General features: G+C 37.5%; 1 protein-coding gene across 1 annotated transcript in view; it reads left to right on the top strand.

Annotated features, from left to right (window-relative positions):
• Nucleotides 1-24,029, top strand: part of DERA (deoxyribose-phosphate aldolase) — a 95,331-nt gene extending 71,302 nt beyond the window's left edge. The window contains exons 7-9 of the mRNA XM_054591392.1: nt 18,520-18,632; nt 22,918-23,067; nt 23,433-24,029. Coding sequence (XP_054447367.1) covers nt 18,520-18,632; nt 22,918-23,067; nt 23,433-23,489 — 320 coding nt within the window. The 3' untranslated portion in view covers nt 23,490-24,029. The remainder of the gene's footprint in view (nt 1-18,519; nt 18,633-22,917; nt 23,068-23,432) is intronic.
• The last annotated feature ends 245 nt before the right edge of the window (nt 24,030-24,274 follow it).

The following is a 24,274-nucleotide window of genomic DNA, read 5'->3' as shown; positions in this document are numbered from 1 at the left end:
TTAAGCAGACAAGATTACAATGAACACATAACTATAGGAGCAGAAGCATGCTGGTGTAAGTGGTCCAATTTTAGAAAACCTCCCTTGCAGTCTCTTTGAACACCACCCCCTTCCTGTTGTTCCTGTGGCTAATGTGTGAAATTCCACTGTTAGATCCTTATTCTTTAGTTTAAGCCTGTTAAAATTTAAATCCATTTAAAAGAAGTAACTGTGTAACATTACTTGAGCAAACCTAGTGGACAGATGAAGAGAATTAGATGTGGACTTTGTGAAAATATTTGATGAAAACATATCCATTGAGTTAAAAACATAAGGTTAGAATCCCTTCCTCACCCTGTACTCCCCGCCTTCCCACGCCCCGCCCCCCACCATGAAACGAAGTCAGGACATTTGTTCAACCAAAATCAGAAACTCTTTAAGAAAAGAGAAAGTTTCCCTTTAGGGCGAAAACGGTGTTGTCAATTAAGATACTTTGTGTATTAATGCTCTGGCTAAATACATAGCTTAGAAAAAGAGAGCAAAAGAAATTTAATATAAATTTGCTCAGTTAAACTGACTGAAACTAGGACTAATGTCAGAAAAACAAAACCCAAACTTTACCTATTAGTGAGAGTGGTATAACCTGCTCCCTTTCCATACACCGCTCCTCTGACTCCGCCCTGCTGAAGAAAGAAACCTCAGCCATTCACTGCCTCACATCTACCCCGCTTGTGGACTCCAGGTCTGTCTTTGTACCCTTTCTCATGTCCCTCTCCTTCTAGCACTCCTATTTGCCACTTAGCACAGATGCCTGGCTCTCGCTCAGAATGGAGCAGTTTCTAGGCAGGAAAGCTTGTTAATCATTGCTGAGCACACAGGCTAGGACACTGTAGTCATTTGCATATACTTGGGGTAGAACAGACTAGGCTGAGGAAAGGTCTCTGGAGCTGGGAATCAGAAGCCTGTGCTGCCATTAAGACTATGGAAAACAGTCTGGTGATTCCTCAAAAAACTAAAAATAGAGTTACCATATGACCCAGCAACCCCTCTTCTGGGTACCTACCCCCAAAACTCAAAACCATTTATACACAAAGATATATGCACCCCCATGTTCATTGCAGCATTATTCACGGTGTCCAAGACATGGAAACACCATGGTGTCCATCACCAGAGGACAGGATAAAGATTATGTAGTACATGTATACTATAGAATACTACACAGCCATAAGAAAAAATGAAATATTGCCATTTGTGACCACATGGATAGACCTTGAGAATATTATGCTAAGTGAAATAAATCAGTCAAAAAAAGCTAAGAACCCCATGATTCCACTCATATGTGAGACATTAAGCCAAAACTCAGAGACCTAGACAACAGTATGGTGGTTACCAGAGGGAAGGGGGTGGGGGATGGTAGAGGATAAAGGGGGCCAGTCACATGGTGACAAAAGATGACTTGACTATTCGTGGGCACAATGCAATATACGGATCATGTATCATAGAAATGTACGCTTGAAACCTATAGGACTCTATTCACCAGTGTCACCCCAATAAGTTTAATTTAAAGAAAAGATTACTTCTTGGATAGTCTGAAAACAGGTCTAGGCCGCGTTTACTCCCAAACTTTCTCAGCAAGACAGCTTTAGTCAGAGCCTGAAGTGTCAGGGAACTGCTCAATTTTTTAATATTTGTCAGGTTATTGATAAAGCTCTCAGAACAGTACCCAGTACATGCTAAGTGCTATAGAAGTGTTTATTTAAAGAGGTTAATTAAATAATAACGTATTTATTTATACAAATAGACAGTTGTAGGGTCATTGAGTTTAGGTGTGTTCCATAGAGACATTATGCTTTATTAGAGCTTACCTAATACTGAATTTATTTAGATTTTGTATTTGTTAAGTTTATATTGTGACCACTGTGCTCACTCTATGTGGTCATTATAAGGCTGGTGAGTGAGGTAACCGTGGCCCTCAAAGAGTGGAGTTCACTGGGATAGACAGATATGTTGAAAAATATTTCAGCTTATTCAGGCTCAGTATATTTTCCAATAAGCTTTTTAGGACTTGGACCTTAGTTTCTTCCTCCATTTTTTCACTATTGCTAGAACTCCTTATATTTTGTTTATTAGTAAAACAGTTCCCTTCTCTTTTCCTTCAATAACGTGTTCAGGCAGATCAGTGTATAGATGCTTCATTCATTAGTCTCTCAGACGATTGCTCCTCCAACAGAAATCTGTTTTTCTGTGGCTTTTCAATTTTAGCTTTTCCTAATAATACCTACAGCTTACTAGGATCCCCTTTCCTACTTGATTCATAATCAATGTCACGTTTGGTGCCTGTTATTCTCTATTCATTTTCCTCATGGTTGAAAGATGGCTGCCTCAGCTCCAGTCATCATGTTTACATTCAAAAGGAAGAAAGCTTTCCTTCCCTTCACTGTTGATTCCCTGTATATTTTTCATTATTTCGCTTTGCATAGTCTTCACTTTTTCCTCTATCTTGTGACCCTACTCAACCATTTCTGTGAGAATCCTGATTACCAGTGTTCTGAACTCTGCATCTGATGGGTTGGCTATCTCTTCGTCACTTAATTCTTTTTTTGGAGTTTTGATCTGTTTTTTCATTTGGGCCATACTTCTTTGTCTTGTCACACCTTTTACATTGTCAGGGGTGGAGCCTTAGGTATTCTCTAAGGTGGGACAACTCACGTCGTCGCTGTGTTGTGGCACTGTATGTGGGGGAGGAGTCAGAGAGGGAACAATGCCCCATGACTCAGAATTCTAGGAAAACATGACTCAGCATTTTGGTAGCCATGACCTGGCATTTTGCCATGACCATGACCCAGCATCTTTACGTAACATGGCTCAGTGTGTTTCATGGCCATGACTTGATATTCCATGAAAACATGACTCTGTGTTTTTGATAACCATGACTCAGAATCGTTAGGAAAACATGACTTGGCATTTTTCATAGCAGTGACTGAATTTTTAGGAAGACGCAGCATAGTCCATAACCATGACTCAGCATTTTAAGGAAGATATGACTCAGCGTTTTATGTTTGTAACAATGACTCAGAGAAAGGAACTGTTTTGAGATGAAAATGCCAGTAACAAACCTGTCTTACCTGTCCATTCCATATTTCAACACTTCTAAGCCCTTCATACTTAAAAATTTTTGTGTTCTTTAGTTTCCATGTGTTAAATATAAAAACTGGGCCAAGTCAACCCAGTAAACCTTCTTTCTCAAGAGTAAATTTAATGATATTTGTGTCAGAAGCAAAAGTAAATGGACACCCAGCATAAGGTGACACTGTTAACTGTCTCTAACTTCATTTCCTAAATGCCTTTTTAGCTTACAGGTTATCACTGTAAATTTCATTTCCTATTTTTGGTTATAAACTTAACAGCTGAAATATGTTCTTCACTTAGGTTTTATATTTTTAAGTTACCTATGTATTCACTTTGGATTTCGACATGTAATAACTCCCCTGAAATACTTGCAAGAAATTACGTCTATGATACAACATGTACTTAAGGGGGAGGAAATAAATGCCACACTCAAAGCAATTATACAGGTAGTATTAAAAACATTAAATACGTATAAAAATTTAAATGTGGGTTTAAAAGGAAGATAGGTGAACATCTAACTGTACACATTAAGAAACGATTTATATTCTGTTTTTTGATAAGGGAAATCTAAAAACGAACAATAGCTTTAACTCAAATCTATTAGTTTTTTAATAGGAAGTTCTGTGAGAGGCAGATAAAACCTCTGTATTAAGTGTGTAGTGTAAACTACTTAACTGAAACATACTTCATTACCATATGGTTATATGTAATTTCTATTTAAGACTGTTGAAAAAGGAACCCATAGTCCATCTGTTATGAGGGAACTACAGGATATATATACACGCACACACACTTACACATATTCAGTGGCAAGGCAGTGCCTTGAAAAAAAAAAAGTGTGACATCCTGGGAGATTCCTAGATAATTTTGGTGAATGTGCAGGATGGACCTAGCTTGCAGGCATGTTGTATTGATTCATAACTTTTCCAGAGTCTAGGCCAGGACCATTCTTCCTGCCCAGTTCAGAAACATCTTTTTCCCATCCCTTCTCCTTGCCTCATGTGTTTTCATGAAATTTGTGAATGATTCTCATATCCTGATGATGCCCATGACTTGGCAAAAGTTTGAGGTGACTCTTTCTGACTAGACCCTTACTACAGAGATTTGCTGGGCCTCCTTTGCCAGCATATCCCTCTTTGTTGAGGAATCAAGGTCTCTAGTGGTGGCTGAGTGAAAAGGAGCAAAGATTAAAATGAACATGTGACTAGTTGAAAAATAGAGACAGGATTTTAACTTGAGAATTGTTTGTGAACAGTTTGAGAGGCAGTTATTGTCACTGTAAGTGGTCGGTAAGTGGTAACTGCAATAACCCACATGGCCAAACTGAGAGCTCCACATGCTGAATAGTTTCCTTTCAGAGCCTTTTCCAGGTTCACCCATCTACACATCTGCTAATGGAAAGCATGTGAGTCTCCAGGTACAATGAAACAGTCACCGAGAGATAAAACCCCACAGAGAAATTAACACAATTTTTTTATTAATGAAAGACAGGTCACTGTAAAAAAGTAACTCTGCAGACATCATCAGTTGTTGAAAAAAAGATTTATAATGACATTGAGGTATGATAATCTCAAATATGTTCTGCATTGTTTTTAAAAGCTTTGTGTTTAAAATTCATAGCACTTTCTAATCCTGATAAAGTAGCCTAATTTTCTAGCTTGCTTTGTTCAGTAAAATATATTTCTAAATCCATTTTAAGCAGCTATTTCTTCAATTTGAGTAATTTTCTCTCGAGTTAATAGATTCCACACAAGCATACCTGACTTTTAATGCTAATATATACTATACATTCCAAACTTGCTTGTGACAATGGGAAGCACAATCAAAATGAAATTCAGTTGTTTAAAGCATATCTAGCTTGTTATTTTGTTAAAACGCTTCCTCATTTTACTCTTCTTTGCCAAAATATAGTGATACCAAATCACATTTTACCTCATATTGAGGCTCCATCTCCCTCTTTTCTCCCAGCAAATGAGAAGGAAAAAGAATGTGTTAGATATGGTTGTGTCATTTTAAGATAAGATGACTTTAAAAACTACCATATCAATAGAGGACATTTGCTTAACATAATAAATCCCTTCACCAGTAAGTTCAGCTGCACAGGCTGGCCAAAAAAGGAAAGCATTTTGATTTTGAGGCATTTGGCATCAGTAACTTGGTTTACAGATTGATATTTTCATTTGATACTGAGTCTAAAACACTTTCCTTTTTTATTCAAACTATTGTACCTATACAGTAACAATGCCTGTGGGCATTTCTGGCATTTTCTTTTGATCATCAGGTACTTGCCTAATGTCATGAATCTCATTTTTTTTCCTTTTCAGCAGTGCCACCAGCTCTCTGAAAAACAGGGGGTAATGTGATGGAGACAGATAAAGATGTTTTTGTTAGGTAGCCTGACGGAGAGAAAACAAATAACTTCTGTAACTGAGGCATTGTTGCCTTCGCAGCGCAGAGGCCCGTTAAGGAAGGCCTCGTCTTGGACACCGGTGTGTTCCCACTTTGTGCAGTAGTACTAATACATTGTAGGTGCTCGGTGAATATTAGCTGAATGGATGTTGAAGGATTGGGAAAAAGAGTGGTTGGCTTGAGCACAAAGCGGTGAGCACAAGTCATACGCAGTTTGTAAGTGTGGTGTGGAGTCATTTCTGTGTGTTTGAAACCTGAAAGCAAGACTCCAGACAGGATTAAGGGGCCAGCCAACTGGCCAGCTTCCCAGGGTGCTAATCCATAGAGGCATTGAAACCACTGAAAATGTTCAAAACTGGAGAAAATTGTATTTACTAGAATTCCTCCACTGTATGGGATTGGCATTGGGCATGAGACGTAGGGACATGTTTGTATGTTCTCCAAATAGACATTTGCTGCATTCTAGGGAGGGTGGGTCCAGAACTTTTGTTTGGTGAGTGAAGTATTCAGATGTGGGGACAGAACCCCGTTGTTTAGATGAGAGAGAATAGTTAAGTGCTGTTACCAGGGAGCTTCTTACTCTACCTTGGGGCAGATTTAAGTCTCTCTTTCCTAAATAAATTAAAACCAACACTTAAAGGATATTAGTTTAAAAGGACATCAAATTGTAGCTTAGGCAGGGCGAATACAGATTTCAGTGTCTCATTGAACCTCTAGACCGTTCCTGCCTAATAAAGATAGGTAATTTAAAAAATTTTAATAGCCACATTAGTAAAGTGAAAAGAAACAGGTGAAAGTAATTATAATAATAAATTTTATTTAGCCCGACAAATCCGCAATATATCATTCCAGTATATAATCCATATAAAAATTATTAGTGAGATATTTTGCATTCTATTTTCTGTACTAAGTTTTCAAACCCTGTGTGTATTTTATACTCACAGCACATCGCAGTTTGGATGAGCCACTTTTCAAGTGCTCAGCAGCCACACTGGGAGGGACTGCCATGTCACACGGTATAGTCTTCGCCTGCACATGAGGCCAAATCGGGGTGTCCCAGATGGCATCACGGGACGGGGGTGTCCTAAAAGGCCCTTGAGTCAAAATTCTCTCTTTGGACAGCATGAAATTCTCAATGTTGCTACCACTCTCTAAAAGTATTTTTAAGGAACTATAACAATACACGTGTTGACATATTGTTCTTCAAAAGTAATGCTTTAAGTAGTTTAATGCTTGATCACGAATGCTGTGCATTTGGTTAAACTCATCTACAAAGTAAACACATTATCAATAAAAAACCATGTCTATTTAGACCAATGATGGCTAAATGCTGTCATTATTAATGACAGTTGGGGAGGAGGCCTGGATTACAGTGCTGTGCTGGGGGAACCACTTGCAGAGAAGCCTAGGAGAAGCCTTTAGACGTGAGTTCAGGAAAAGCGGTGCAGGTCCAGGTGATTATGTACACTTGATTTGTCCACTAACTGATAATTTTACTTAGAGTTCATTTGCTGGTTTTTACCTGCCTTTTCCTTCATAAGCACACTCCCTGTTTTTATTGTAAATTGAGATATAATTATCACGAGCTAAAGCTCACGCTTGAAACTGTACAGTTCAGGGGGTTTTAGTATATTCACAATGTTATGCAACTGTTCCCACAGTCTAATTTCAGAACCTTTGTTTTAATTACAGATCTATCTTCTAGGGTTCTCCTACCCCCAACTCTCCTTCCTTGATAACCTTCCTCAGAAGATAGGGGAGGGAGGTGAGAGAGGTGAGAACTAAGAAGTGCAGCATGACATTTTCGGAACCTTTTTCTGAATTGCTAACTCTGTGCAGGTATTTGCAAACATTCTCAGGAGCACTAATGCAATATAAAAATCAGAGGCAGCGTAGAGCTTGGTTTAGGAGACATTCTGTTGATTCTTGGTCCAAAATGCTGACAGTATGGCCTCATTTACCTTTGAGTTGAATAATCTTTGTCTTTTACTAAATTTGTAAAAAACCAACCAACAACAACAACAAAAAAAACCAAACATTTAGAGTTGTTTGAAAGATTAAATAATGTAGGCTGGTATAACTCAGTGGATTGAGCACTGGCCTGTGTACCAAAGGGTCACCAGTTCAGTTCCTATTCAGGGCACATGCCTTGGGTTGTAGGCCAGCTCCCCAGTCGGGGGTGAGCGAGAGGCAACAGATTGATGTTTCTCTCCCTCTCTTTTTTTTCCCTCCTTTCCACACTCTATAAATAATAACATCTTTTAAAAAAGAGAAATATTAACAATTTAAATCCTCTCTAAAATAGATATTTTCATTGATTGGTAATTTATTTCTAGGGTTATTACAGCGCTGAAGCTCATTTCAAATAAGCTAAGTTTTAAAAGTGAAAGGAAACTTCTGGCATATTAGACATAATTCAAGGACTCTTGTTTGTGTCAAGTGATTCTAGCACATATCTTTGTATGGTTAACCTAATTGTTTGAAAAATTCTGCCAGGGACATTACTGTCAATTACCAAGTATTATATAGTCCGCACCTTGTATTCCATTTGAATCACACTGTTTTGCATTATTTTAAATAGCCACATTTTTATTTTTATTGAGGCAAAGGCAACTACAGGGAATGTGGTCATCATGAGCCAATCTTACCCTTGGGGTATCGGGAATATTTTCTAACTCTAAGATTGTGATTGCTTTCTGATTGCCATTGAGCTTGAGCATGCCTTACTGCTTAATTATGGTGCACTGTTGCCTTTCTGATCTGATAGACTGGACCAACTGAGAAGTATTTCCAGAGCTCACAATTGAGATTGAGAGAGCAAGTGCTTTTATTTTTTAATTTCCTTCTTACGTTTTTTTCTCTCTCTTTTAGAAAACAGTTCCACTCTTTTTCACAAGGTTACTTATTATCTCTGGATCATGTAAGGATGTCTTTGTGGTATAATTGGTCTCCAGACTGAGTATTAACACCATATTGATACCTCCACAGGGACCTTCTGCTTTCATCTTTACTCTGGCCGGTTCTTCAACCATAACACTGGATCCTTATCTCTCCCCAAATTATTTTCAGGCCTCTGTTGAAGAAAATAATACAAAGAATATGTTTAAATTAGGGCTTCATATTTTGGTACAGTATATTTGTTTTTAAAAAAAGGTGTCCCACTGCAGATTGCAAGTATAAATTAGTATCAGAATTACCATACAAAACTCTCTTGCTAACTTTAATGAGTAATTTTTTTTAGAGCATGATAGAAAGCATGATGCTAATGAGTAATGTGTCCAGAAGCTCTTATTATTGAGTTGGCATGAATTCCACTTAATGACAAGCTTTCTCAAGCAGCAGTTGATTTTAATCCTATTTTTCACTAGTGAAGTATAAAATGTTAATAATACCTTCCATTGTGCTATTCTTTTGTAGCATAGTAGCATGTATCTTCCATGTTCTCCCAGACTCTCTTTAAGATCCTAATAGTAACTTCCTATCTCATAAATAAGAGTTGTTTAAGAAGTAAAAAATGTATGTTTTCCCATTGTTAGCTGTATGTTTTTCTAATAATCACATCTGAAGCTTATTATACAGCAATAGCCTTAAGATATTATTTTTTTAAATGTACTACTTTGGTCTTAATACTAGTTTTTAATCTCTTCTTGTTTCTATGAAGTCTGAATGAGATTTTCAAAATTGAATAATAATTTGATCCGTTAATCTTTTGAAGCTAGTAATTTTATTTTCCTCTCTTTGCAGTCTCTGAGGTTCGCAAATGAATAGAGCTTCATTACTGCAGTCTGCATTTAATAACCATTATCCATTATCTTGTAATTAAGACTCCCTGTAACGAATCATGAGGACAATGCAAAAATACATAGTACATTTCTTTAATGAACTGGAAAATGTTCATCTTGTTCTATTTAGTAATGAGTTGCTGAATAGTCATTAAATCCACTGGAGAATAGAGCTAGATGGATTTTGAAGACTGTCTTGAGTTTGTGGTTAATCTATTAGAATTAAAATTTCATCTTCTATTTTTATCAACAGCTGATTAGAAGTCATTCTGTTTGACCAAATTGATTAGAAGACCATATACAAGGGCAGCTGTTGTTTAATGAAAGTTTTTAATGAAACTGTACCATGGAGACTTGTAATTATGGGGCTTAGAAAAGCTTTGAGTTTCTTTAGACCACAAAAAAAAGTATTGTGCTAGAGGTTTCAAATTAGGAAAATAAAAAAATACAATTTAATATAATACTATAAATTTATTATTAATTTTAATTTCAACTAATTAGAGTCGAATACTATTCCATTTAATGTGCTACTTTTGACTTTCCAGACCTTTCATCTCCTAAGTTAGTAATTTCATTGAAATTGTGGGCACTGATGAAAGAACATTTATAGGGATAGCTATTCTAATTGTGAGATGTTTTCTCATAAGGTTTTTTCCTCAAGTGGAGCAGAAGTGAGCTTGGTTAATGTTGGATTTACATAAGCTCTGAGGAGAGTCTATGGTGTTCTGTGGTATTGGATATTTGAAAGCTGGCATTCATTTCTCTGAGGTAACTTTGTTTTAGCAGAGGGGCAAAGGAGGCAATATTAAAAAGAAGTAAAACAAAAGCGTGTGCCCACTTAGTCCCATTGGAAAATCCATTGTTCTTTTGACAGTAGTGAAATACCAATGTACTTTCTAAAGTATTTTGTGTAATTAAAGCTTGGTCTTATTCCTGGGTTTAAAGAAATAGCTCTTGGTGCCTGCATGTGTGTACTACTATTTTAATTTCTTGTGTGTTCTCTGATTCTTTGTTGTCTTTCCTCTAACTATCTAACAAGACGACAAATTTAACATCTTAAACACTGATTTCAAGTGATCAGACCTCATGTTTCCTAACGGACTTTTACAGTCACATGTTCAAAAACACACATTGACACACAGCCGCTAAATATTACCATCACTCAACACCTGTGTTTCCTGCCCCTCACAGAATTTCCTTAAATGGACCCATTTATTACTCTTTGGATGAGTCTTATAATTTCTATGCTTGTCATGTTTTTTCTAATGGTGTTGCTCTTCTATCTGCCCTCTCTTTTTTACATTTTATTTCTCGTTCAAGGTTTATACATAATTCTATCTAAAGTGAATCACTCTGAATCTTTCCAATTTTAGTTATCCATATTAATTTTTTGGTATATGTCTAAAATACCTTAACTACCATATATAATTTGGAAGTTGTCATTCCTGTCCCTTAGAACATGAAAAAGCTGAAAAAACAGCAAATCAGTGAATTTTCTAAGACCCGTCAAAGAAGTTAGGTAGCAGGGCAAACTGTCATCTTGAAATCTGGAGAGACAGGCAAATCCTGAGAGTTACAATTGAGATGTACTTACCTGCTAGGGCCATAAACTGGTAGGAACACTTAAATAGTAAATTTGACAAATAACTGGAAGCTGAGTATGACCCCAGGATTTTTGTGTGTTTAACCTTCAGGAGCCCCAGATTCTCATAGTCATGAGCCAAGAAAGATCCTCTCTTGACTCTGGTAAAGGAAGGGGAAGATAATCTGATGAGGAATATTTAGGAAACCCAAAGGAAGCAAGGAAGAAAAAACCAAAGATCCTACAGGATTTGAAGACTCCAGTACCTATAGATATAGCAAACATTAAGCACAGCCCAACTCCTAGCCAACTTAACTTAAAATCTTACACTAAAGGCTTGTTTATATGAGTATAATAGTTATATCTTATTACCCAATACATCATGTCTGGCTTTCAACTAAAATTACGAGAGATGCTCAAGGCAAGAAAAAATAGTCTGTGGAGCCAAAACAGGCTTTTGAATCAGATTCAAATATAAAAGAGATGTTGGAATTATCAGAAAGAGAAATTTAAAATAGCTGTGACTAATATATTAGTGACTCCAGTGGGGAAAATAGACAGCATGAGAAAATGATAGGTAATGTAAGTAGGGCAATGGAAAACTCTCAGAAATAATCAAAAGGAAATGCTGGAAATCAAAAACACTGGAACAGAAATAAAGAATGCTTTATGAGCTCATCAGTAGACAAGATTGAGCCCATTAGTAGGAAGGCTTATCAGTACATTGTGGAAAGAATTAGTGACCATGGAGATATGTCAAGGGAAACCTTCTGATGTGAAATATAATGAGAAAAAAAAGGCTGAGTAAAACAGAACAGACTACCTAAAAATTGTGGGACAATTGCAAAAGGTGTGACATATATGTAATTGGAATACCAGAGGGGGGAAAAAAAAAGAAAATGGAGCAGTCAACATATTTGAAATAGTAATAGTCAAGAATTTTCCAAAATTAATGACAGATGTCAAACCACAGGTCCAGGAAGTTCAGAGAATGCCTGGCAGAATAAATATTTAAAAAAAATTACACCTAGATATATCATATTCTAATTGAAGAAAACCAAGGACAAGTAGAAAGTCTTGAATAAAAAACAGAAATACCTGAACTGTAGAAGAAAAAGCAAATAGTTCATGGTCTTCTCATTAGAGACTATGTCAGCAAGTGAATAGAGTAAAAAACTTAAAGTGTTGAGAGAGGAAAAAAAACCCTACCAACCTAGAAATCTATGTCCAGTGAGATTACCCTTTAAAGTAAATGAGCTCAGACATACAGAAACTGGGGAAATTCATTGCCAGCAGACCTTCCCTGTAAGACATGTTAAAAGAAATATTAGGGACTTCCATTCAAGTTGGAGGCGTAGGTAGATATGCTTCCCTTCCTCATGCAACCACAGAGAGAATTACAACTAAACCTCAAAAAATAAATAACCCAGAACTGTCAGAAAATTGAACTGTATGGAAGTCCGACAACCAAGGATTTAAAGAAGCCATATTCATCCAGATAGGTAGGAGGGGTGGAGATGCAGAGAGAGATGCAGTGTGGTGCAGAGAGGTGGCAGCAGCAGCAGAATGTCAGTACCACATTCACGTGTGGTGGATAAAAATTAGGAGAGATACTTTGGGAATGAGCGATCCCAGGCCCAGGCCACACTGCACAGCCTAGGGTTCCAGCACCAGGAAGATAAATCCTCATAACTTCAGACTGTAAAAACCAGTGGGGATTGGAGAGGTGGAAGAAACTGCCAGGTTTTCAGGAGATTCTGCTTAAAGGGTCCTCATGTCTTAGAACATATGCAAACTCACCCACTCTGGGATTCAGCACCAGGGCAATAGCTGGAAAGGTGCCAGTCACATATGGGGAGTGGGTAAAGTGACTGGAAATAGGGCGAGTGCTGGGAAAACCTCCAGACAGTGGCTCTATCCCCTCTCCAAGCCCTCCCCTGACACAGCCACAAAGTGGTGAAGAGGGTTGCCCAGCCCGGGAGATAACCTAAGTCTCCATCCCACCCAATTTACAGGTACCTTTTCTACAATAGGCCATGCTACTAAGACAGGGAGTCGAAACAGCTCTACCTAATATACAAAAACAAACACAGGGAAGCTGCCAAATTGAGAAGACAAAGAAATACAGCTCAAATGAAAGACAGGAACAAAACTCCAGAAAAAGAACTAAACGAAACAGAGATAACTAACCTATCAGATGCAGAGTTCAAAATACTGGTGGTCAGGATGGTCAAATCCTGAGTATGGCATTGAGTATGGCAGCAACATAAAGGAAGAAATGAAGGTTACACTAAGGGAAATAAAGAAAAATCTACAGGGAACCATCAGCAAAGGAGAGGAAGCCAGGATTCAAGTCAACAATTTAGAACTTAAGGAAGAAGTAAGCATTCAATCAGAACAGCAAGAAGAAACAAGAATTCAAAAAGATAAAACGAGGATGGTATAAGAAGACTCTGGGACATCTCTAAATGAACCAGCATCTGTATCATAGAGGTGCCAGAAGGAGATGAGGAAGAGCAAGAAATTGAAAACTTATTTGAAAAAATAATGTAAGAAAACTTCCTAATTTGGCTAAGGAAATAGACATATAAGTTCAGGAAGCACAGAGAGTCTCAAACAAGTTGGACCCAAAGAAGACTACACTAAAGCACATCATAATAAAATGCCAAAGATTAAAGATAGAGAATCTTAAAAGCAGCAAGAGGAAAGCAGAGTTACTTCAAAGGAGTTGCCATAAGACTATCAGCTGATTTCTTAAAAGAAACCTTGCAGGCAAGAAGGGGCCAGCAAGAAGTATTCAAAGTCAGGAAAGGCAAGGACTTATATCAAAGATTACTCTGTCTAGCAAAGCTATCATTTAGCATGAAAAGGCACAAAAAATGCTTCCCAGATAAGGTAATGTTAAAGGGACTTATTTAAGAGAAAGAAGAAGATCAAAACTATGAACATGAAAATGGCAACGAATTCACAACTATCAACAACTGAATTTGGAAAAAAACCCCCCACAAACTAAGCAAACAACCAGAACAGGAACAGAATCATAGACAGGGAGATAATTTGGAGAGTTATCAGCTGGGAGGCGGAAAGGAAGAATGAGGGAAAAGGTGCGGGGATTAAGAAGTATAATTGATAGGTGCAAAACAGACAAGGGGATGTTAAGAATAGGATAGGAAATAGAGAAGCCAAAGAACTTACATGCACAACCGATGGACATGAACTAAAGGCGGGGATTGCTGGAGTGAAGAGGGGTACCAGGCAGATGGGAGCAAAGGCGGAAAAACTGGGACAACTGTAATTGTATAATTAATAAAATATATTTTTTAAAAATGTTAGGGAGTAGGAAAATGATATAGGTCAGAAACTCTGATCTATATTAACAGGGAAGAATGTCAGAGAAAGAATAAATAAAGAATAAAACTAATTTTCCCTTCAATTGATCTAAAAGAGAACTGTTTAATAATAGTAACAATGTATTGAGTGATTACACCAAATGGATAAGTGAAATGAATGATAGCAATGTTGTAAGGGATAAGAGGGAGAAATTAGTAATACTTTGTTAAAAGGTACCTACAGTACCTTTGTGGTGCAAGTGTTATTTGAGGTTGACTTGATTTCCAATATCAGTCTCCAACAAAAGGGGCCAGCAGTCTTTGGAGAAATAGCTCATTCCGAGACTGGGGCTGAAAACACACAAGGCGAGTCTGGAGCATTTGTTAACAGAAAGTGCTGGAAAACCAAAAAGTCCACATGATGGTGGTATGCAAAGGAATACAGGAAGCAACAGGAAGAGCTCACAGTGGCCAAAGCTAGGACCATTTGAGCAGCAAAATAAAGTAATACTGGATTATAAACCCAAGTATAAAATAAATGTCTTTTGAGTATGTACTGATATAAATAAATGATTTTAAGTGAATGGATGAAGAAACAAATCTCCCATGCAAAAAATACCAAATAATTTATGTAGTTATTCTTCCCTAAAGGAGGTGGATTGTGACTCCCTATTCCTTATAAGGACTTCTTTCCAAATGGTACAATATTGAAAATACGATAAGGCAGGCAATTTTACAGTGGAGAAACCTGGCAAACGCTACCTCCACCAAGTGCCCAAGGCTAACATCAACCTGTAGTAAGTCATGTTGATAGTATGTACATGTGATATGACATGGTGACAATGGCATGTTATTACCTCTATGCTCATCCTCCCGAGAATCTCAGACCCCAGTGTAATCTGAAAAACATCAAACAAATCCAAAGTGAGGGAAATTTTACAAAATACCCAGTCAGTACTCCTCAAAACTACTGAGGTCATCAAAATAAGGAAAGTCTAAGAAACTGTCACATCCAAAAAAAGCCTATGGAGACATGACAAATGTATGGTCGGATCCTGGATGAGATTGGATGCTGAGTAAAACTAAGGAACTCTAAAATATGGATTTTGGTTAAGAATAACATGTCAATATCCGTTCATTAATTGTAACAAATGTACCATACTAAGTTGTTAATAATAGGGAAAACTGGGTATAAGATACATGGAAACTCCCTGCACTACCTTTTCATAATATTTCTGTGGATCTAAATTTGTTCTAAAATTAAGTTTATTTAAAAATAAATAACTAAAACAATATTTTCTTCTGACCTACCCGCCCACCTTTGATAATGAGCCTGGAATGAAATCCCAAACTGTCTTCCTTTCCCCAACTAGACAGTTCAAGGTGGAAAATAGTATGCCTTTTCCTGGTCGCTATGGCTGGCCATCGATCCATTTATTCATCTATCCACCCACCCATCCATCTACAATGTATTTATTGAGCTTCTCATGTGCGTCATACTCTAGGGACATGCATAAGAAAGATATAGCACCTGCCCTCTGATGTGCTTATAATACAGTCAAGAAGGGAAGACAGATAAATAATGTGTAGGCCACCGTTACTACTCCTGGACTACTGTTGCTGCCATGGTAGGTGTTCTGCTCTGCTCCTCCCAAATATATCAGGAGAGCCTCCTCTCTGACCCCTCCTCCAAATTCTTGCTTCTTGTGGTTAACTTTAGATGGTGTGATTTTTAAATGACCATACCTTTTATTTAGGCCTCTAAATGTGGTCTCTGTCTTTCATATCAATAATCATCTTTTCCAAGGTGCTTAAAAGAATTCAGATGATGTCCAGTGTTGTACCTAAAAGCCTTCTTGTGAATCCCAGCACTGTCACATATTAGCAAACACATTTTGGGCTCATTGTGAATTATTTTAGGGTGTTCCCCTTACATCTATTTGGAGGCTTTGATCTGTTCTTTTGATTGTCTTCTGATGTCATAGATGCTAGGTTCTGTGGTCATTCATTCATTCATTCATTTATTAATCAATGTAGCATTTGCATTTTGCACTTGCTATTTCCCTGCTTGTGAGGTTCTTTTTACAGATTCCCTTTATTTACTCTTTGAATATCTCTCATCAGAGATGTCCTTTAGATTCTATTTAAGTATAGCTACCTCTCCCCAAACCATCACTCTCTTTACTTTTCTTATTTTACTTCATAGCACTTATCTTCACCTGGCTTTTGTTATATATTTGTTTGTTTATTGTGTTTCTCTTCTAGAAATTCTCAGTAAGGCTGGAACTTTGTTTTGTTTAGTGGTCTATTCGCAGCATCTAAAACAGCCTAACAGGGGTGTCGAAACTTTTAGCATCTCTGGGCTACACTGAAAGAAGTAGTCTTGGGCCACACATTAAATACACAAACACTAATAAAAACTGATTAGCAAAAAAAAGGTTTTAAGTAAATTTGTGGTTTTGTGTTGGACTGCATTCATAGCCATCCTGGGCTGCAGGTGGCCTACAAGTTGTGGGTTGGACATCCCTGGTAGAACGTAGTAAGCACTTAGTAAATATTTGTTGAATTGCAGGCATGACAGGTATGTCTTCATTTCGCCCAAATGGGCCTACCTACAGACTGAAGGAAAAGAAGGCTTCCATTGACCTGTCAATATGTCAGAATTCCTATGGTATTTCTACAGATTGCAAGCCTACCTAGATTTTTGCTCCAGTCATATTTGTATAATGTTTGACAGTTTTCAGAGTGCTTTCACATTAGATTGTCTCTTTTGATTCCTTGGATAACACTATGAAGCCAGTAAGAATTTTCAGATCTATTTTACACATGAGAGCTATTGGGAGATGGAATTTGCGAGGTATTTCGGAGCCAGAGCTAGAAACCATATCTGCTGACTTTTAGCTCATCAAGTGATTACCCAGAATTATGCCTCATCTCCACATTGAATGTATATAGTTTTGAGGGCAAGGGTTTTAGTTACTTGTTTTTATATTTTTGACGGTGCTTTACACACATTGCACTTACTAAAGATGTATTGATTTGAACTTTTCAATCCACAGAATCGTCATGGAAGTATCTTTTCCATCTGAAACTAGAGAGGGAAGTTTTGGCCACTCCTTTCCTCCACTTGCATCGACCCCTTCTTGGATAGACATTGAGAGAATCAGAGATTTGCCTTACCCATGCGTCCACAGACTCGGTGGGCCAGGGCTGTGGATTTGCGTAGGAATCAGCTAGGAACCTTGCTGATATTCAGATTCAGATTCAGTTGGTCTAGTGCAGGGCCTGAGAAGTCTGCATTTTTAACAAGCCCCCTGGCAGTGCCTGTGCTGCTGGTCTGTGATCACACTTTGAGTATTTTGGGAATAGGTCACCACATGAAAGGCAGAAATTCCATTTGGCTGCCTGACCATGTGACTGTGGGTAAGTTCCTCAGAGACACTGTAGCATATTGGGTAAGCTACATTGCTTTGGTTAAAATTCTCCCTCCTCTGCTTCCTATGTAACCTCAAGCAAGGTACTTAACTTTTTGGGCCTCAATTTCCTCTTTAAAAACGGGATCGTTTTAGTACTTAACTTTTGTCATGAGGATTGACTGAGTTGATCCTTTTGGAGCACCTACAGTAGTGCACAGTGCATCACCCGCAGGGAATGTTAACTGCTGTTATTGTTTCTTTGTCTCCTTGTGTTATTCTGTTAAACATCCATAGGTATAAGATATATTTGAGAGACAGGAAGTTGTTTAAAATATTTGCGACTTATGAAATAGCAGGGTGCCTGTCATGAAAACTCTAATCTGGTTAGAAGACAGCGCTTTTATTAACAAACAAGTCAGTGGCGATCAGCGAATGTGGGTTCGTCTGTGCTGTCACAGCTGTACCGCGAACTTTCTAGCAAGCATAAGGAAGTGAGGGGAAAATGAGTTGGCACGCCAGTTTTGTAGTAAAGTGTTATATGATGTTAAGCAGAGGGACTAAAATTGTTTTATTCATCTTAGTTATGCCTTAAATAAACCAACTTGATTTTAATTGGTGATATGGAAATATAGAGGCAAGAGCCCCAGGGGTTCGTGAGAATCCATCTGGTGCTTAATTTAATTCATCTTATAATAAGGAGAAGAAAAAGTATGGAAAGAATTATTTTTAAAAGAATATACATATCTTTTTAAAAAAGTTTTTCAACTAATTCATGAAAAATACTGTTGTGTTCCTCAGGGGAAAAATGTCCGTTACTCGTTTCTTCCATTGACTCAAAAGTGTAAAAAATAAGCCTTTAAATTAACATACAGTGTTTCTTCCTTTTGTTTTAGGATCAGATTTTATTAAGACTTCTACTGGAAAAGAAACAGTAAATGCCACCTTCCCAGTAGCTATAGTAATGCTACGGGCCATTAGAGATTTCTTCTGGAAAACTGGAAACAAGGTATTTTATTGCTAGCAAATCTGTCTTCAAAGTATAGATAATGTTATTTATGGTACTAGTCAGAGCCAAGATAACTGTCTTTATATGCAGAAGGTGTGAATGAGTTACCCTTATTAAGATAAATGTTTAATTTACCTTTCATTACAAAAGAACACATTCATGGAGAAAAATGTGTGATTAACAGAAAATAAGTGTGAGTGTGGGAGTAAGTATGTGTGATCAACATGTAAACTTACTTTATGTTTTTTTATTAACTGAAGACAATTTTATCACTGACAAGAAATTCCTAAATGGGTTCTTTAATGAACTAATTCTGCTGCAACACAGAGGCTTTCTGGTAAGGCGTTGGCCAGCGAAAACAGGTTAATGCAGAAATTAAACTTCCTTGAGGAATGGAAAGAATTGCAGAGTAACATTTATTGAATGATAAGCTGTGGTGGTGATATGAAAAGTATGCAATATAATGGGAAATAATCTTTTCCTGTCATTATTGAAGGACACACATAAATTGGTTTTTCTGTTGGGAAACCCCCGGTCCAGAAAAACTTATTACTTTTAATAATATGAGGTGAAGAGAAAATTCTTGAGGAGATGAACTTATTAAACAAAATAATGAAATGCTGTGAAACAGCAGGGAAAAGGTAGCTAGACGTTATATAGCTCTTGAATTAAATATCCATTTTTGCGTTTTATGGCAGTTAGATGTGCTCTTTGGAAGACTGTTAAGCTGAGGAGGGTGTATGCTAGCTTTTGTCAGCTTTTCGAAAAATAATACATATTTTTTGAAACATGAAGTTAAAAGAAAAAATGCGTATGAGGTGTTTTTTAAAATGAGTTTGGATTTCCCTTTTTCACTTCAAGTTGCTTGTTTAGTTGCAAATTATCTCAAAGAATTTTTTTTTTTTTTTACATTACTGGAGAGAAGGGTAATTTTTTTTTAATGGGACTTTCCCTTCCTCAGAAAACATCTTTTAAAACCAATCTCCTGATTTCTGCCAACTAGAACCCCCCCCAAAAGCCCTTTAATCATTTGCCAACCGGATGTGATGACTTTATATGTGTCCATAGCTTTAGTTTATTTTGGACTTAGAGACCTTTTTTAGAATGTACTAGAATTGAGAGTAAATGAACTCCTTCCAGAATTTTCTTCTTCAGAATAACTTCCTATCTTAAAAAAAAGCATGAATAGGTGTATGTAGGTACCTACTGTGACCTACATAGGAAAGTTAACCCAACTTGAATAACCTCTACTTGGTAACTTTTCTGCAGTGATCCAACTTAAAAAAAAATTTAAGTAAAGCTATAAAAAATGGGAGAACTCTATCTTTGGCACCCCCCTCTCACAACTGAGTGAGTGGGCCCATCACTTACTAGACCAGAGCTTCTTATTCTCAGCCCATGAACATACAAATAGATGTGAAGCTTTTTATCTGTATGGAGGCCTGGGCCCTCATTCCTGCAGTTCTGGGTCCAGGGTAGACCTCAGGCATCTCCACATTTCATAACCTCCGTAGTTGGCACTAAAACTCTCCTTTGGGAACCCAATCCTTTTTTAGTTTCAACAACCATTTCTTGAGTCATTAACTATGTGCCATGTTAACCTATCTTATATGCTAAGGACACAAAAATGAACAAGTCTCTTCCCCGGGGATCCCTTAGACAACCAGCAAATAATTTCAATAAAAGTTTTAAAGGCTTAATGTTCTAGACCAGTATAGAGAGTGAAAGACATTTTGCTGTCTTTCAGCACTTTATTTTTTAATTGTGTTGACCCTTTCCTCAGCTAATAAGCAAAGGTCATGCCAGTTTCATTAGGATATGGACAGGTATGAGTCAAACTATATTCATGTTGATCACATTTAATTTTACACGGTAAGGTGCTCTATGTGTATCTGGCAAATCAGGCACATCCTTGCAGGTTGTTGCCTGGGCAGCCCTCCCTTAGACTGTAAAGTTTCTACATCATTGATTTAAGGGGCGTTTTAAAATGTGATCAGCTGCCTTCCAGACCATGATTAGTGTCACTCCTGAGAAGCAGAGGTTTAATATTTCATAACTAATTTCATTGCGGATTTATGTTTTCCATATTCTGTCCCTTAAAAAAGTACACTTATGCTAGAACTTCTCTTTAGAACTGTTGCTAAACAGACTGGCTGACACAACTGAATCATATAGAAAAATCTTTATTGCAGAACTGCCTCAATGATAGAAATGCTCCTGGGATTAACATGTGTGCTAGTATCAGCTAATATTTTTTTTTTTTGGTTCTTAATAAATAACCGCATCTCCTTTATCTTCCACACCCCACCCCCCTGCCCCAACTCCCCTCACTTTTACAGAGTCACTTGGGTTCTAGAGCAATAGACCGACATTGTTAGACTCTCTGTACAGCTGCTGCTTAGCTATATGATGTTGTGTGATTGAGGCAGGGACACCAGTTGGGAGGTCTTTACTGATAATCCTTGTGAGAATTGTTGAGAAGCTAAACTAAAACAGTGGAAGTGAGAGTAGAGAGGAAAGTGTGCATGGGGCATATAGAAGTGAAGAAGGTAGGGCTTGACTGCTGATCAATTGAGTGGGGTGTGGTGAGGAAAATGGTAGAGTCCAAATTAACTATGAGGTCTCTAGCTTGGGTTGATAGTGGGACCTTTCATTTATTATTGTGTCCCTTCTCTAGAATTCTGTTAGCAGTCACCCTCTGATGATGCTGCCTATGAAACCATTAGTTCTGAGTGGTCAAGTGCATGAGCTTAAGTGTTTGGGCCATAGGGTGTTTTCTTTATTGCTCCTATCTATAGAGTCTCTATTCTCCTGTATGGTCAAGTTCTTGAGACAAGTAAATTCAGATAAGCAGATTTTACTGTATATAAAACATACTTACCCTTTTCTAATGGATTCAGGGACATCATTTGTAAACATCAGATATTGGTTTAGTGTGTTGGTTTATGGATACCCTAAACAACTGCTAAAGTGTGGAGAGCCCCTACCCTGTCTTTTTCTACTGTGCTTATTTGGCCGGCGTGGCTGCTTTGTACAAGGCTTGTCCAGAAGGTATCCAGCCTTATAATACGAAAAATAGAGACATGTATTGAAGAAGATACAAGAAACATTGTACATAGAACGATTACGCCTCAGTCCCCTTCAAACTAGGCACCTTGGGACCTCACACAGTTCTCCTAGCCACCATCAGATGCCCTGTCATATTTTCCTGAATCTTACCGACAGTCTGAAATTTCTTCTCTTTCAAAGGTGATTTTAGTTTGGGGGAAAGCCAAAAGCCACAGTGCACCAAATCTGGGCTGTAGTGGGGCCGAGTCACCTGGGTGATTGGATGTTTTGTCAAAAAACTCTGCATGAGAGGTGATGCATGTATGGTGCATTGTCCTGATGAAGCTGCCAATCACCAGTTGCCCATAGCTGTGGCCTTTTGAGTTTTTTGGATAATTTCCACAGAGGAATATTCAAGCTTAATGCAAAATCTGATGTAGATTCATCGCTCTTCTCGTTCAGCCATTTTGAATGCTGTTGCCGCATAGTACACATGCTCACTCAATGGCATCTATCTCCTCCACTGACTAGTACAGTGAAGTTGTCATTGTCCATGCATGCACATTCCAGTCTACTCTCTTTGGCTGCCAGGTTTCATTGATATTGTGCAAACCATTCTTGTTATATTAACAATGGCTGGACTTTCCTTTCCAGACAGAACTTGTATAACTCTGCCTACTTACAACTCAGGGGAAGAAAGTCCCTGCAGTTAAGCTGATGAAACAATTGTCAACCCTCCTTGCTGATTTTTGCCAGTTTGGTTGGTGTGACCTCGCTCATTTGCTCCTCTGGTTTTAAATACACTTAAGCATCTTTGGCACCTCAAGAGGAAGGGCTGAAAGGTGTCTATACAGGCTTACTTGTAGAAATATAGAATGAATGGGTTTTTGTGATATGTTTTCCTTTTTACTGACACTTTCTTTTTGTTTGTTTATCCCAGGTTCACAGCTGTAGTCTAAATGTTTGAGGTTTACAACTTTACAATAAGTGAAGTGTTAATGAAGGTTATTCACTCATTAGTCTCCTCAGAAGCAGTGACATTCTTCCCATTAATCTTGAGAAAGTCATTTTGTAGTGTGAATGGGTGTGAGTCAGTGATCTAAGCTCTTTTGCTGGGTGAACTGAAATAGAAGGAAAAAGGAGAGTGAAAGAATCGAGACTTGTATTAATGCAGTCCCATTTTCAAAAGTAATCCAGTAACAACAAACATTGTTCCCTTTCCCACCTTCCCTTTCAGATAGGCTTTAAACCCGCAGGAGGCATCCGCACTGCGAAGGATTCCCTTGCTTGGCTGTCTCTCGTAAAGGAGGAGCTAGGGGATGAGTGGCTGAAGCCAGAGCTCTTCCGAATAGGTGCCAGTGCTCTGCTTTTGGACATCGAAAGGCAGGTGAGTGATAACCCATTGTCCTTGGAAAAAGCTGACAAGTGTTTTTGTGAAAGAAACGAAAAGTCACCTATAGGTCTATAAGAACTAGAATTGAAAACTCCTCTGATTTACATCATCGTACCCAAATCCCTGCCTTCTTCTGAGCAAACCTGCTCCTTCCTGAAGTAGGTTGGATGGAGATTTTGCTGAACTGCATAAAAGTAGGGCTTTATAATGAAATGTTAATTAAAATTATTAATTATTATATAATAGTATAATTATGAACCATTGATTAAAATTATTAATTATTATATAATAGTGTAATTATTAATTGATATGTATAATAATATAATAATTACTAATTAACGAAATTGCTTTCCTCACAGATTTATCATCACGTGACTGGAAGATATGCAGCCTATCATGATCTTCCAATGCCTTAAATCAGCAACAAATTCCAGAGTTTGTTTTTTTACAATGTTTAAAAATTATTTTTCTACATAATTTCTAAAATTACTTCATTAAAAAATGAGGGAACAGGAAACTGTCTTTTTTCCCTTAAAATTTTCATTGACTGTAATTCAAAGAATGAAAGAAAAATATCAGCTATTCCACACATGGTACTCATTTCAGGCACAGGTGAAATGGTCTTAATTACTAGATCTGCACTGTTAATTTTGTGAAGGTTTTCTCTTAAAAACTCTGAGTAATATGTTAACGATAGCTTTGACAACATTAAATTTGAAGGGAAAAAGCGTTAAACTGCCCAAGAAACATTCTCTAGCAAAAGAAAATGCAGCATCCTGACCTGCCGCTGCACTCAAACAACTTTGGGAGTCACTAACTAGGCACTAATTTCCTAATGTGAAAATCCACCTTTAATTTTTGCTACAGATATGCTCTTTTATTAATTGTTTTGTTAATGAAGTTTCTGTCATATACAAAACTATGGATATCAATGTATGTTTTAAATAAAAACAAACAAACCCTTGCAGTTGCTTATTTTTTTAACTTTTAATTGCAATAGTACATATTGAAAAATTAATCCATGAAACATATAAAGAGGCTTTATTAATGATTTTCTGAATCCTGAATCTTTAGTAGGCTCCTTGGGCATTTATCTTAGGTAAAGCACCCCCTCCCAGCACATTATTAGTGAATACAATTTATGTACATATTCTGAAACTTTGATGATTTTTCTGGTATAGCGAATAGGGGTAAAAGAGCA

This window comes from Pteronotus mesoamericanus, unplaced genomic scaffold, assembly GCF_021234165.1.
Source record: "Pteronotus mesoamericanus isolate MK-2021 breed Mesoamerican mustached bat unplaced genomic scaffold, CSHL_Meso_final scaffold_21, whole genome shotgun sequence".
Lineage (NCBI taxonomy): Eukaryota > Metazoa > Chordata > Mammalia > Chiroptera > Mormoopidae > Pteronotus > Pteronotus mesoamericanus.
This window is presented reverse-complemented; position numbering and strand designations above follow the sequence as displayed.